The sequence below is a fragment of the Melanerpes formicivorus genome, unplaced genomic scaffold (genome assembly GCF_026170545.1).
Source record: "Melanerpes formicivorus ecotype bairdi unplaced genomic scaffold, bMelFor1.0.p_v2 SCAF_66, whole genome shotgun sequence".
NCBI lineage: Eukaryota > Metazoa > Chordata > Aves > Piciformes > Picidae > Melanerpes > Melanerpes formicivorus.
The window spans coordinates 2,371,778-2,386,422 of NW_027142418.1; the positions used below are offsets into that span (position 1 = coordinate 2,371,778).

Sequence of the window (14,645 nt, forward strand, 5' to 3'; positions counted from 1 at the left end):
AACTATGGTGGGACCAAGTGAATGAACAGGCAACTGCAGTGAATGAGCCAGTTGTCAGCAGTAAGGTGTCATGGGCAGCCAGCCTGCTTGCTTCCCAATTACTTAATCAGAGAATCATGAAATGGCTTAGGCTGGAAGGCACCTTTGAGATCATCTGCTCCATGGGCAGAGATGCCTCTCAACCACACTGGTCAAGGCCTCATCCAACTTGGCCTTGAACAGCTCCAGGGAGAGGGCATTCACAATCTCTCTAGGCAACCTAGTCCAGTGTCTCACCCCTCTTGTACTGAAGAACTTCTTCCTAAGCTCCAGTCTAACCCTGCTGTGCCTCAGCTTCAAACCATTCCCCCTTGGCCTGTCTCCAGACACCCTCAGGAAAAGTTCCTCTGCAGCCTTCCTGTTGGTTCCTTTCAGCTATTGGAAGGCAGCTCTAAGGTCCCCTTGGAGCCTTCTCCTCTGCAGGCTGCACACCCCCATCTCCCTCAGCCTGTGCTCACAGCAGAGCTGCTCCAGCCCTTGGATCATCTTTGTGGCCTCCTCTGGACTCTCTCCAGCAGCTCTGTGTCCTTCTCCTGCTGGGGACACCAGAACCTGAGGCAGGATTGGAGGTGAGGTCTGAGCAGAGCAGAGCCCAGGGGCAGGATCCCCTCTGCTGCCCTGCTGCCCACCCTGCTCTGGCTGCAGCCCAGCACACAGCTGCCTGCTGGGCTGCAGGAGGGCACTGCTGGCTCCTGGGGAGCTGCTCAGCACCCAACACCCCAAGTTTCTGATCTGCTGTTCATAAATTCATAGTGTGAAATCTTTGCTTTGCCTTGCACAGAGACTTCCTGGTGTCTTAAATGTTTTAATGGAGCAAAGGTAACTTTGTGGTATTAAATCCAGTTGGTATCCAGTCACAAACAGTGCTCCCCAGGGCTCAGCACTGAGACCACTTCTCTTTGATGTCTTTATTAAGGATCTGGATGAGAGGATGGAGGCACCTGCAGTAAGTTGCAGATGACACTGAGTTGGGAGGGAGTATTGATCTGCTGGAGGGTAGGAAGGGTCCTGCAGAGGGACCTGGGCAGGCTGGATCAATGGGTCGAGGCCAACTGTAGAAGACTGGAAAAGGCCAAGTGCTGCCTTCATAGTAAAGATGCTCCAACCCTCTGATCATCTTCATGGTCTCTTCTGGCCCTGCTGTAACAGTTCCACGTTCTTGTTGTGTTGGGGGCTCCAGAGCTGGCCCCAGCACTGCAGGTGGGGTCTCAGCAGAGCGCAGCAGAAGGCCAGCAGCCTCTCCCTCCACCTGCTGCCCATGCTGCTGGGAATGCATCCCAGGAGATGGCTGGGTCTGGGCTGGGGGAATGCAGCATGGATTATGGCTCCTGTTACCTGAGGGAGAGTGGATTATGCAGTATGGATTATGGCTGAACAAAGATGCATTTTGGGATGCTGAAACATAAACAACACAACAAGCCCTCCAAGAATAATTGCATCAGGCTGCCTTGCCTGGGAAACCACAATGCCATCTGTGTAGTGCTCCAGGAGTTTGTTTTTCTCTCTTTAATATTCTGTTGGAATACACAGGAGATCTTAAATCTGTAGATGCTTTGGGTATTTAATGGCTACTGCAGACTTAAAAAAACTTACTGAACCAGGAAGTGTGTCTAGAAAACTTCTGCAGCAGCATGGTGGCAGCAAAGAAAATGTGTGCTCTTGTGGCCAAGAGGGACACCACCATTCCGGGGTGGATTGGAAGGGCTGTGGTTAGTAGGTCGAGAGGGGTTCTCCTCCCCCTCTCTTCTGCCCTGGTGAGGCCACATCTGGAATATTGTGTCCAGTTCTGGGCCCCTCAGTTCAAGAGGGATAGGAAGCTGCTGGAGAGAGTCCAGCACAGAGCCACAAAGATGATTAAAGGAGTGGAACATCTTCCTTATGAGGAAAGACTAAGGGAACTGAGGGCTCTGTAGCTTGGAGAGGAGGAGCCTGAGGGTGACCTCATTGCTGTTGATAAAGATGTGCAGGGTGAGTGCCCAGAGGCTGAAGCTAGGCTGCTGGGTGATGCCCAATGACAGCACAAGGGGCAGTGGTGGAAGCTGAGGCTTAGGAAGTTCCATGGGAACATGAAGAAACATTTTTTCCCTGTGAGGGTGACAGAACCCTGGCACAGGCTGCCCAGGGGGGTTGTGGAGTCTCCCTCTCTGGAGATATTCAAGACCCACCTGGATGCATTCCTGTGTGACCCTGTTCTGGCAGGGGGGTTGGACTGGATGAGCTTTGGAGGTCCCTTCCAGGCCCTAAGATTTGGTGGTTCTGTGAAAACTGAGAATCCTGGCTGTTTGACGTGGAGGGGGGAAGGCTGTAACAATTGATCCAGGTCATGTTTGAAATGGGTTTGCTGCTTATCTAAGTGTGTCTGTGTCCGTAGAGGGGAGATTCCACTTGAGGTGGGTACAGAAAAGCACATTCTTCAGAGAACTTTGTGACTGCTTTTGAGGTCAGAGCTCCTCTGCTGCCCTTTCCAGCACATCTCCTCCTTCACAGCCCACGCTGTGGCTGTCTGCACTTGCTTTCCCAGTGGAAACTGGTTTCCAGAGGAGCAGTTGACTGGCTGTGGACTGCTTGTGTCTGCTTTGGCTTTGGCTCTCTTTGCACGGAGAGATGACGCTTGGTGTTGGAAGGCCAGAAAAAATGTGGGACTGTTGTCTGTTCCAGAACTTCTGGAGGGGAGAGACTGTCTGGATAACCATTAGATGTCGAAAGTAGGCTTTGCAGTATAAATAGTCTCTGGTTTTAGGCTTGCAGTGACATTACTATCAAAACACTTGGCGTAGGTGTGTCCTTCCTTAACATACTTGAGTTTCACTGCAAGCTAGTTAAACCCAGGCTCCTCAGAATCTCTGCCTCATGCTTCCTTAGGAAACTCTGCCAAAAGCACAGTGGAGCCAAACCTTTGACTGGGTTCAAGTGAAGCTGCCTTGATTCTTTTTATCCTCCAGAAAGATGTGCTGGGCTCTGATGGTGTGTATTGTAAATAAGAGCTGTGTTGTATATACAGCACAAGGGCACGGCTGGGCCTTTCACTGTGCTCTTCCTCCTACCTGAAGTGTTTGAGCAACACTCTGTGTTCCTGACTAAACTTCTCAGTTTCCCCCAGACTACAGAGATCAGCTGCTGTTATGTGCTGGAGCATTTCCATTCCTAAAAAGCAAAGTGCAAATTGCTCTGTCCCTGGGGTGCACTGAGAGGAGTGTGTCCAGCAGATCCAGGGAGGTTCTCCTCCCCCTCTACTCTGCCCTGCTGAGACCACACCTGGAATATTGCATCCAGTTCTGGGCTTCCCAGTTCAGGAGGCACAGGGATCTGCTGGAGAGAGTCCAAGGGAGGGCTGCAAGGATGATTAAGGGACTGGAGCACTGCCTGATAAGGAGTGGCTGAGCGCTGTTTAGTTGGGAGAGGAGAAGTTATGGAGTCTCTTCTGGAGACTTTCAAAACCCACCTGGGTGCATTCCTGTGTGGACTACCCTGGGTGATTCTACTTTTGGCAGGGGGGTTGGACTGGATGATCTCTGGAGGTCCCTTCCAACCTCTAACATTTTCTGATTCTGTGACTGAGAAAGGATCTAATAAATATAAATATGTATCTCTGAGCGCTGGGGGTCAGGAAGGAAGGGACAGGGACAGCCTCTGCTCACTTGTGCCCTGGGATAGGACAAGGGGCAATGGATGGAAACTCCAGCACAGGAGGTTCCACCTTAACATGAGGAAGAACTTTACTGTAGGGGTCCCATAGCACTGGAACAGGCTGCCCAGAGAGGTCGTGGAGTCTCCTTCTGTGGAGCCTTTGCAGCCCTGTCTGGATGTGTTCCTGTGTGACCTGTGCTGGATTCTATGGTCCTGCTCTGGCAGGGGAGTTGGACTGGATGATCTCCAGAGGTCCCTTCCAGCTCCTAACATCCTGTGATCCTGTGTGATCCTACACAAGACTGCACTAAATAGTGTGCAAATGATTATGAATGAAGCTTTTAGTGGTAAATTTACCAACGCCCCCCCCCCCCACACCACCACCAGCTCCACCCTAATCCACATTCCCAGAATGGTTCTTGTTTCCTTAATTAGCTTCCCCTTCTTCAGTACCCTGGCATCTGAAGGAAGACAAGGAGTGTCTGTGGTTAGACAGCTTGCCCAGCTTACACAGACATGATGCTTATTTTGACCAGGGGAAACTGACTTTGGAAAGAGAGATGTTTTGACAGGTCCATGGAGCAGGAAACCCAGAAAGCTAAAGCTTGTCTTGCTCTCTTGCCTTGTTACAGGAGATTAATCACAGGGGCCTTACCATTTTGGGGGAACACTGATCTCTTTGTAGCTAGAGGTAGCACTATTTCTCTACTGGGTTTCTGGGGCAGTTTCAGTTGTTCTTTTGGCTTGGGAAGCTAAAAATGCTGTAGGAGAAGTCTACCCAAAGAAACTAGGGCTTAGCAAGCACTGTGCAAACTTACTTGTGGTTTAGATCAACAGAGGAATTCAGGCTGCATTTTGAAGGGGAGAAGACTGTTGATAAGGTGATGTTCCCTGGGGGCATCACCTTATCAACATCCAGTGCTACAAGAATCATAGAATCATAGAATCAATAAGGTTGGAAAAGATCTCAGAGATCATCAAGTCCAACCTGTCACCCAACACCTCATGACTACTAAACCATAGCTTCAAGTGCCATGTCCAATCCTTTCTTGAACACCTCCAGGGATGGTGACTCCACCACCTCCCTGGGCAGCACATTCCAATGGTCAACAACTCTTTCTGTGAAGGATGGAGAGAGACTGTTTGCAAAGGCCTGCAGGGACAGGACCAGGGGCAATGGCTTCAAACTAGAGCAGAGAGCAGATTGAGCTTGGATATCAGGAAGAAGTTGTTCACTATGAGAGTGGTGGAACACTGGAGCAGGTTGCCCAGGGAGGTGGTTGGGTTCCTTTCCCTGGAGGTATTCAAGGTGAGGCTCAATGAGGCCCTGGGCAACTTGATCTAGTTGGGGATCCTGCTGACTGCAGAGGGGTTGGACTGGATGAGCTTTGGAGGTCCCTTCTGGCCTGGACCATTCTATGATTCTATGATGAGGTGTGGAGCTGGCTGACTGCTGAGTCCTTCAGCACTCAGATTAACCTTCAAGATATGCTGCAAACCCCTTTCTCCTTCCTAGGCTTTGGGAGAGGGAAGCATCACACAACACAGGCATTTGTTGTAAAGATGTGTGTGAGAAAATGCCATCATTTGAAGGCTCCCATTAGCAGGTGTGTGTGGTTTCTCCACAAGGAGCATGTGTCTAAATGAAAGCACCTTTTACAGCGTTCTAGGAGGTGAGATGGTTTCCATTTACAAACTACTGAGTTACAATTAACTCTGTTTAGACTTGATCTCTTGCAATACTTTAATCACTGCATGGTGAATCTGCTTGGAAAGAGGAGAAAAAAAAAGCAAGGATTGTTACTCATGTGTCAAATACTGTGATGATGAAATTCAGTTGGTGTGTTGGCTGGTTTATTTAAGTTCTAACAAGGAATTCTTGCTTGCCAGAACTAGCTTTACTATTGAGCTCTGCTGTGCTTGGAGGAGGTGGAGGTTTCTTTCCATTCCCATTTACAAATACTGTGAGCACACTAAGGACATAGAATCAGAGAATTGTCAGGCTTGGAAGGGACCTCAAGGATCAGCCAGTTCCAACCCCCTGCCATGGCCAGGGACACCTCACACTGCAGCAGGTTGCTCACAGCCACATCCAGCCTGGCTGCAAAAACCTCCAGGCAGGAGGCTTCCACCACCTCCCTGGGCAACCTGTGCCAGTCTCTCACCACCCTCACAGGGAACAACTTCTTCCTAACATCCAATCTGAATCTATCCACTTCAGGTTTTGCTCCATCCCCCCCAGTCCTATCACTCCCTGACAGCCTCAAAAGTCCCTCCCCAGCTTTCTTGGAGCCCCCTTCAGATACTGCAAGGCCACAAGAAGGTCTCCTGGGAGCCTTCTCTTCTCCAGACCAAACAGCCCAAACTCAATCATGATACAGGCTTTCTAGGTCAGGCTTCAGTGCAGCAATGAAGGATAATAATTAAAACATTTGCTTAATTACTAAGGTTTTAAAATTCCAATTACTGCTTTTTAAAAATTATTATTTGGTACTTTTTTTTTAAACTAATAAACCAAGCCCTCCTCCAAAATCATTGCTTTCCTCTCACCAAGCCTCTACAGCACTTGATGTGGTGTTGCCTTACGTGTGTTTGCTTTTGGAGTGTTTCACAGGCTTGCAGTCAGGAACCTCACACCAGGGCAATGGGCATAAACCCAGTGTTTTACAGGAAGTAAACAGGGCTTGGATGATTGTGCTGGGCTTCAGAACAACAATGGGGGAACTTCAGCTGCTGCTGTTTTCAGTGTCTGAGGGTGACAAAAGTGCTGCCTATCAGAATCACAGACTGGTTTGGGTTGGAAGGGATCTTTAAAGGTCATCCAGTCCAATACCTTGCAGTCAGCAGGGAGCTCTGCAACTAGAGCTGGTTGCTCAGAGCCCCAAACAGCCTGACCTGCAGTGGTGCCAGGGATGGGGCAGCTCCCAGCTCTCTCGGCAGCCTGGGCCTGACCATCCTCAGGGTCAAACACTTCCTTGTCTTCCTGAGTCTACCTTCTTTTTAGTTTAAACCATCACCCTTTGTTCTGTCACATCAGGCCCTGCTCAAAAGTCTGTCTGCAGATTTCTGATCAGCCCTTGAAGCACTGAGAGGCCACCAGAAGGTCTCCCCGAAGCCCTCTCTTCTCCAGGCTGACCAACCCCAGCCTGGCCTCACAGCAGAGGGCTTCCAGCCCTCTATACGGCATTGCTATATCGCCGTTCCAACAGGTCCGTGTCTCCTCCAGAGCTGCCCCAGCACTGCAGGGGAGGTCTCAGCAGAGCACAGCAGAGGGGCAGAATCCCCTCCCTGCCCCCGCTGCTGGGGATCAGCCCAGGACAGGGCGGGCTGTGAGCTGGCAGCGCTCGGTGCTGGCTCATGTCCAACGTTCAGCCTCCAGCACCTCAAGTCCTTGCCCACCCCTCGCACCCCGCCGCGCCGCCCGGGTCAGGCAGGGCCGCGGCCGCTCGGCACCGCGCGTTCCCCGGGAAACCGCGCTCCCGCGCGCTCCCGCGCCCCCCCTCCTTCCCGCCAGCGGGGCGCGCGCGGGCACGGAGGCGGGGCGGCCCGAGGGGCGGCTATGGTGGCGGCTGCCGGCTCCCCGCCTGCCACTCCGGCCCAGCCATGTGGTGCCTGCACTGCAGCTCGGAGAGGACCCAGTCGCTGCTGGAGCTGGAGCTTGACAGCTGGTAAGCCTGGTCCGGGAGCTGGAGGGGTGCCCCGCGGGGCCGTCCCCGGCGGGGAGCTCCGTCCTGCTGTCACACAAAGGGCTCCGCTCCGTCGCTCGCCCGGCCTGCCGGTCCCCGTTGAGGGAAGCCGGGTGGAGCGGCAGCCCGGAGCCGCTCCCAGCTGCGAGGTGCTGGGGCTTGGCTTGGCGCTGGGGTCACCCCCTTTGTCTGTGGGGTGCGGCGGGGCTGGCAGCGGGCGGCGGCTGCCGGCCGCGGGGGTGCTCAGGAGATGCTGTCCCGGGCCAGCAGTGGGAATTGCAGCGCTGGCTGGGTTTGGGGGGGGGGGAACTGAGTTTGAAGTGGCAAATCCTTGAAGTGCGGTATCAAAATCGGGCCCCGTGCTCGTAGCGCTGTTGGACGCTGCAAAGCCGCCAGAAGCCCTTGGAGCAGGGTCCCGGTGGGACGCGAAGCGCCCCTGGCTGCGGTCTGGGAGCGTGGGTGCACACAGGCACCAAAACACCTCTCTGCCTTCGGTTTGGTCTGGTGCGAGCCATCACATGACCGGTGTCAAACAATCGGCGAGTTCTACTTCAGAGCGCCGGTACGCACTGTTCCCGGTGCCCGGAACCCACTGGGGAGACCGGGAGACCCTGGCGGGGTAGCTGTCAGCGTGAGAAAGGTGCGTTACGGTTACTGGTGCTGCTCAGGGGGTGTTGAGAATCACAGCCTCGGCCACAGAGAGAGAGAGAAAGGGGGGAAAAGGGAAAAAAAAAGTTTAGTTTTAAGAAAAAGAAAGTTTAGCTTTAAGGTCTTTTTAAAGTAAGGATGAGTCACAGAATGGTTGGCATTGGAAGGGACCCTCGAGAAGCTCATCCAGTCCAACCCCCCTGCCAGAGCAGGAGCGCCTCGGGCAGGTCACACAGGAACACATCCAGGTGGGCCTTGAAAGTCTCCAGAGATGGAGGCTCCACCACCTCTCTGGGCAGCCTGCTCCAGGGCTCTGCCTCCCTCACAGTAAAGAAGTTTCCTCTCGTGTTTAGATGGAGCTTCCTATGCTCACGTTTATGCCCATTACCTCTTGTCCTGTTACTGGGGAGCACTGCGAAGAGTCTGGCCCCATCTTCCTGCCACCCACCCCTTAGATCCTTGTAAGCATTGATGAGGGACGAACTGATGCCACCCAAAGAGAAAATGGAGTTTGTCGTGTAAATCTGCCCAGCCTCTGTTGCCTTGATGTTGTTTTGTTAACGAGCAGGGTAACAGGCAGCGATGTTACAAAAACACAGCACTTCGGCAGGGGAGCCACTTGAAATCTGGAAGTGCAAACAAGTTTTTCTTGTTTAATATCGTGCGTGGATTGTGGCAGGCTGAAAAGGGTTACCATGGCAAGTGTGCTTGCAAAACCAATTTCTCGTTGGGAAAGCGTAGTCCAGCGAGTCACTGGGTGAAACGCTGAGCCGGTGGCCGGCCAAAGAAGTCATTCCATTTGAATAAAGATAAGCAACATCTTAAATTGGGCGTGTGCTTGTGTGGTGGAGAAACATAAAGGGAGGAAGTGACTAGATGGAGTGTAACTGCATATGAATGCAGCAGTGTCTTTTCGGGAGAAGAAAGGGGGGGGGGGGGTGTGGAAAATGACTTTTTATAAAGGAGAATGTTTGGTAGTACAGTTTAGTCACACACTTCAGTGATCCTCAAGCCTGATGTGACCCTTATGGAAAATAATAAGAGTTGAGCTTGCAGATTTCCTGCCTTTGCAGGAGTGATGTTCCATCTGCATGCCTTGCTACAAAACACCGCTCCTAAGCCTTGGGTTAGCGGCAGAGCTGCCTGCACTCACTCTGCCGCGGGTTTTGCTACCCAGTCATTGTTTCAGACTTTTTCCCCCCCCCCCCCCTCCATTATTTGCACGTCGCTCTGCACTTCCGTTCTGTTCAGCTTGATTATTCTGCCTGATGTGTTGAAAGAGGAATTGCTGAGTGCTTAGTTTGGCTGGTTAAGCGCGGCTATTCCTGTGGCAGATAGCCCTCGCATCAAGACAGAATCCATTGCATCTGCCTAGTGCTAAGGGAGAGCTTAAGCCGTGCTGAGCACAGTGACCCATTTCCCATTTTCTTTCTGTAGCAGGTTTGGTTTGTGGCTCTCACATTCTGTTCTAACGCCTGAAATTGCAGATACTGAGAGTGCTGGTTTGCTGCCCTCTTCGCTCAATAGGTGCTCAGCGTTGGAATTTCACCTGTCAAGTCAGCTATCCTCCCTTTGTGTTTTTCCCTTTTCTGCTAATCCAAAACGATTATTGTCAGAGATACTAACTGTAGCACGAGGTCTGGAGCTAGCAGTGCATTAGGTCAGGCTCTTCAGAAGCTCTCTGGGATGCCTGGTGTAGTCAATAGAGCGTTTGCAATTCAGATGTGTGGAATAATTTGCACTTTGCAGGTAAGGAAACCCAAGGATTCATTTTTGTCGGCTGAAAAGTACAAATACCGAGTTGAACAGTAACTGGTTTGTTGTTCTTGTTGCAAATCGATCTTGGAAGGTTGCTAGGAGCTGACAGAGTGAGTTACTGCTGGGCCAGCAGACCTTCACTAGCAGCTGGCAGGGTGTTCCTCTGGAGAACTGGGCAGTGATTTCTTAGGACAGACAGCCTTGTGGCCTTATGTGGTTTTTCTCCTCCTGTGACCGTTTCATGTTTGCAAAAGGAAAAATTCTCTCCAGAGAACTCTGTTTCTCTGTATGTATTCCTCCAAATACTGACTCTTTTCCATCCCTTGGGGGCTGGGATTGTCCCATGCCTTTGAGGACCCAGAGGCTGGGCGCTAGGGCTTCAAAAGGACAGTTTACTTTTGTAGTGGTGGTGCTCTCTTTGAAGTATAAAGATGGCAACTCAAGGATCAGACTTTCTGAAGAGGAAGGTCTCATGGTTTCATAGCTGATTAGCACTCTTAGGTGAATCACAGAATGGTAGGGGCTGAAAGGGACCTCGGAAGATCACCCAGTCCAACCCCCCTGCCAGAGCAGGATCAGCTAGAGCAGATCATACAGGAACATATCCAGGCAGGTCTTGAATATCTCCAGAGAGGGAGACTCCACAGCCCCCCTGGGCAGCCTGCTCCAGGGCTCTGTCACCCTCACAGGGAAAAAATGTTCCTCGTGTTTACATGGAATTTCCTATGTCTCAACTTCCACCCAGTAACCCTTGTCCTGTCGTTTGGCCTCATTGAGAAGAGCCTGGCTCCATCCTCTTGGTGATGAATTATGCTTGCACACTGTGTTTGCCCTGACCACCATTAGGAAGTAGCTGTGAATGGCCTAATAGTAGCCAGCCCTGTGTGGACGGATGCAAAGAGTCATCCTGAACCAAAACTCACGCTTTGTGGAGATGCTGACTGGGGGTGTTCACTTTCCTCTCACATACCTCAGCTGTGCTTGCTTGATGTTCAACACCAGTGATGCTCAGGCTTCAGGCATCTCCAGCAGAAGTTTGGGAAACACGAGTGCTCAAAGTGAGAGATTGCTTTGCTGCTGAGCCGCAGCCTTTGCCTGCTGCCTGGTGTAGCAATTGAAATTCAAGACACTGCGTTGCCTTAACTTTATAGCCTCAGCTGTGTGACTCTCAATGAGTAAAACTGGATTTAGCTCGCTGTCAGGACACCTTACTCTTGGAAATAGGAATGCCACAAAGATGGCCTGGAAATCACCCTTCATGGATCTGGAGACCCACACTAATGCACCCTTCTCTTTGTTGTAAACCCCTGCGGCTGCCAGTTTCGGTGTGATTCTGGCAGGAGCAAAGGGATGGCTCAAGTTAGTGCATTTTTGAGTATTGTGGTGTTGGGAAAAAAAATGTGAAGTGCCACAGTTTTGAGGAGAGAACCTCCCATTTTATTGCTTTGAGGGTTGTGATAGGTGGACATAGGATAGCTGGCTTCTTGTGCCCCTTGTGCCTCTCCATTGCAGGGCTTCACCATAATCGATGGGGGACATTAAAGATGTGATTATCTTGCTCGCCCAGCATTTACAGTCTTTTTATTTTTGCTGGCAGAATTGCTGGTAACTTTATCATTACTTTCAGAGCCAGCTATATTTTAATCACAGCTGTCAATCAATTAATTGCTTTTTATGTTTATTTAATAACAGAACCGCGGGAGACCTGAGCGACTGTAATCAAGCTGGAGCCCTGATTGCTCTTAGTTGTTACATTCAGTATAGGAGGATGTGCCCTTAACCCAGAAGGACTGGAATTGTGAAGAGATGAATCATGGCTTGGGGGACAAAGTGTGTTAGTGCCTTGCTTTTGTTAACCCTGCTCTGTTTAGCTGTCATTTGTGTTTGAAGAGCGTGTGGGCCACGAGCCAAATTCGTATTCCCAAGTTCGCCGCTTGCTTTCCGTTGCCCAACAATTCCACTCCTAGTTACAGGAGTAGAATCAGGCTCTGAATTTGGAAGTTCTTTTTTAGCATCCTCTGTGTTGTCACTGCATGGCCAAACTGACACAGAGATTTTTTGTTTCATTCTTCCCATTCAGCTGGGCAAAAATAGCGAACTGGTCGTGGGCTTTTTTAGCCAGACTGCTGAACCAGAAACGGGGCTGTGTCACACAGCCCTGCTTGTGCCTTTCAGGAATTCATCTGAGTGGTATTTGGAGGAGCCTAGTTTGGGTACAGCCAGAGATGGCAAGTTCACTGCGCTGCTGTGATTTGACTCCAGGTTTCCAGAGAAGAACAGATGCTGCTTTAATCCCCTGCAGCACAAAGCCCCAGTATTACGTTAGAGGGGGCTGTGAATTTAGCTAAATAAATCTTCTTTGGCTTCCTCACAAGGGACAAAAGGCTAGGAGTGCCTTCATGACATTATTGTAAAGATGGCTTTAATGAAAATAAAGTTTAAAAAGCCAGGCTGTGGTGTGATACAAAATCAAGCCCTTTTGTTCCCCTCGGAGGAGCAGAAAATTAGAGTGATGGTTGTGATAGCCTTGAATGCAGGAAATTGATGTCGTGTAACTGTTAATCAGATCCTTTCAGCAGCTCCATGGCACCCCAGTTAAACTTGTGCTTAAAAACAAAAGACCCAATTCCCTCTTGCCTTATGTTGTGCAAGCACAAACGAAATGATCTGACTTCCTCTCTGCATAAGTGGCTCCATAGGAGGCAAGGCAATAGGGAAAAAGAAGCCTAAAGGGTTGTTTTGAGTGGTACTTACATTGTTTAGCCCAAAAGATTTCAGTCACCTCTGAAACTCACCAGATGAGCGAGGATGGATGTGTCATGAGTTTAAACGTTTTGCTAAGGAGAGAGAAAAAGGCAGACTGACTTCCTTCTGTTGTTGATAAATGCATGACCTTGCTGGGTCATCCTCCTGACTGAAAAGGAAGCAAGGATGCGAACCTGGTGGGTTTGCTGGTGCAGGGTGTGTTTGCAGCTAGTCCTGAAGCTGCTCTGCAGGGAAGCTGGCAATCTTGACTTCATTTTTCTCTCCTCACCTTTCTAGGGGAATGGACCCAACTCGGTCTCAGATCACGTGGAGGGTTAAATATAGCTGTGGCCATTGTAGCTCAGACAGCTGCGCCTTGGGCTGCCTTTAACTGGGGGTTAGGGTGTTCTTTGTGGTGTGATGATAGTTGTGATCCTTTTGGTTTTCATGAGTCAGTTCAGGGGAGGCCGTGTCAGTACCTGCACAGAAGGACAAGTCTTTGGGAAGGAATGGATGGTTTAGTTGGAAGGTAATAGCAAAGACAGGTTTCCCTTGTTGTTTGGGGTGGGGGTGGGGTGGGGGTTGTGCTGAGGAAGTCGTGATTAGAGATGGACAGCATGTTCCTGATCTAGCTGCAGGTCCCAGGGGTGTAATAGTACAGAGAACACACCAGACCTGTACAAACCCCTGACTTTGTGGCCACGTTTCAGCTGCAGATTAGTTTTTCTCTGTCTAACTTCCCTCTGCGCTTTCAGTTGGGAATGAAAATTGCCTTTGGTTTTCTTTCCTGCGTGGTTCTGCTTTATTGCCATGTGTGCTGCCAAACAGCTGTTGGATTTCCACTCCAGAGGTGTCAGGGGTGATTCTTATGCTTTTTGAAGTCATCATTTCACAGGGTGTTGGGTGTTGGGTAATATTTTCAGCTGTTATTAGGCTCCCGAATGAAGGACAGGTTGTGGTTGTTGTTTATACAGGGAGGTCATTCTGCCCCTGTACACTGCACTGGTTAGGCCACACCTTGAGTACTGTGTCCAGTTCTGGGCTCCTCAGTTTAGGAGGGATGTTGACTTGCTGGAACGAGTCTAGAGAAGGGCAACAAATCTGGTGAGGGGTCTGGAGCACAGCCCTGTGAGGAGAGGCTGAGGGAGCTGGGGTTGCTTAGCCTGGAGAAGAGGAGACTCAGGGGTGACCTTACTGCTCTCTACAACTACCTGAAGGGGGGTTGTAGACAGGCAGAGGTTGGTCTCTTCTCCCAGGTGACCAGTACCAGAACAAGAGGACACAGTCTCAGGCTGTGCCAGGGGAGGTTTAGGCTGGAGGTTAGGAGGAAGTTTTACACAGAGAGAGTGATTGCCTATTGGAATGGGCTGCCCAGGGAGGTGGTGGAGTCACCATCGCTGGAGGTGTTCAGGGGGAGACTTGACAGGGTGCTTGGTTGCATGGTTTAGTTGGTTGGGTGGTGTTGGATGATAGGTTGGACGTGATGATCTTGAAGGTCTCCTCCAACCTGGTCTATCCTATCCTATCCTATCCTATCCTATCCTATCCTATCCTATCCTATCCTATCCTATCCTATCCTATCCTATCCTATCCTATCCTATCCTATCCTATCCTATCCTATCCTATCCTATCCCATCCTGGAACTGGAGTGGCACCCTTGTCCTAAAAGACCATTGTGGAACTATCTATCAGTTGAGTGATGGCAAAGAGCCTTATACATGCAAAGGCTGATCCGAGTCGGACCGGATGTTCTCTTGTGGTTGAGCAGCCCCACAAGAAGCCCCCAGCTAAGGCAGCTTCTGTCCACAGAAGGCAGCACAGATCATTGATGCTTCTGGGAGCAAGAGCTGCAGAGCTGTGCAGGGTGTGTGTGCTGCTTTGAAATGAAGCTGCTGCAAGCTGCAGGACAACCTAATAATAGGGTAAATCACAGGATGTTAGGGGTTGGAAGGGCCCTCTGGAGATCTTCAGGTCCAACCACCCTGCCAGAGTGGGACTGTAGAATCCAGCACAGGTCACACAGGAACACATCCAGATGAGTCTTGAAAGCCTCCAGACAAGGAGACTCCACAACCTCTCTGGGCAGCCTGCTCCAGTGCTCCATGATCCTCACAGTAAAGAAGTTGTTCTTCATGTTGAGGT

At 50.7% G+C, this 14,645-nt stretch overlaps 1 protein-coding gene across 7 annotated transcripts in view; it reads left to right on the forward strand.

The window, feature by feature from the left end:
• The window catches only part of IQSEC1 (IQ motif and Sec7 domain ArfGEF 1), a 511,294-nt gene that overhangs the window by 406,803 nt on the left and 89,846 nt on the right, over positions 1-14,645 (forward strand). The window contains exon 1 of one of the 7 annotated variants that reach the window (XM_068162625.1): positions 7,183-7,334. The exons of the other annotated variants lie outside the window; for them this stretch is intronic. Within the exon in view, the coding sequence (XP_068018726.1) occupies positions 7,270-7,334 (65 nt within the window). The 5' untranslated portion in view covers positions 7,183-7,269. Of the gene's footprint in view, positions 1-7,182; positions 7,335-14,645 lie in introns of those variants that run through there. 7 annotated transcript variants of the gene reach the window in all.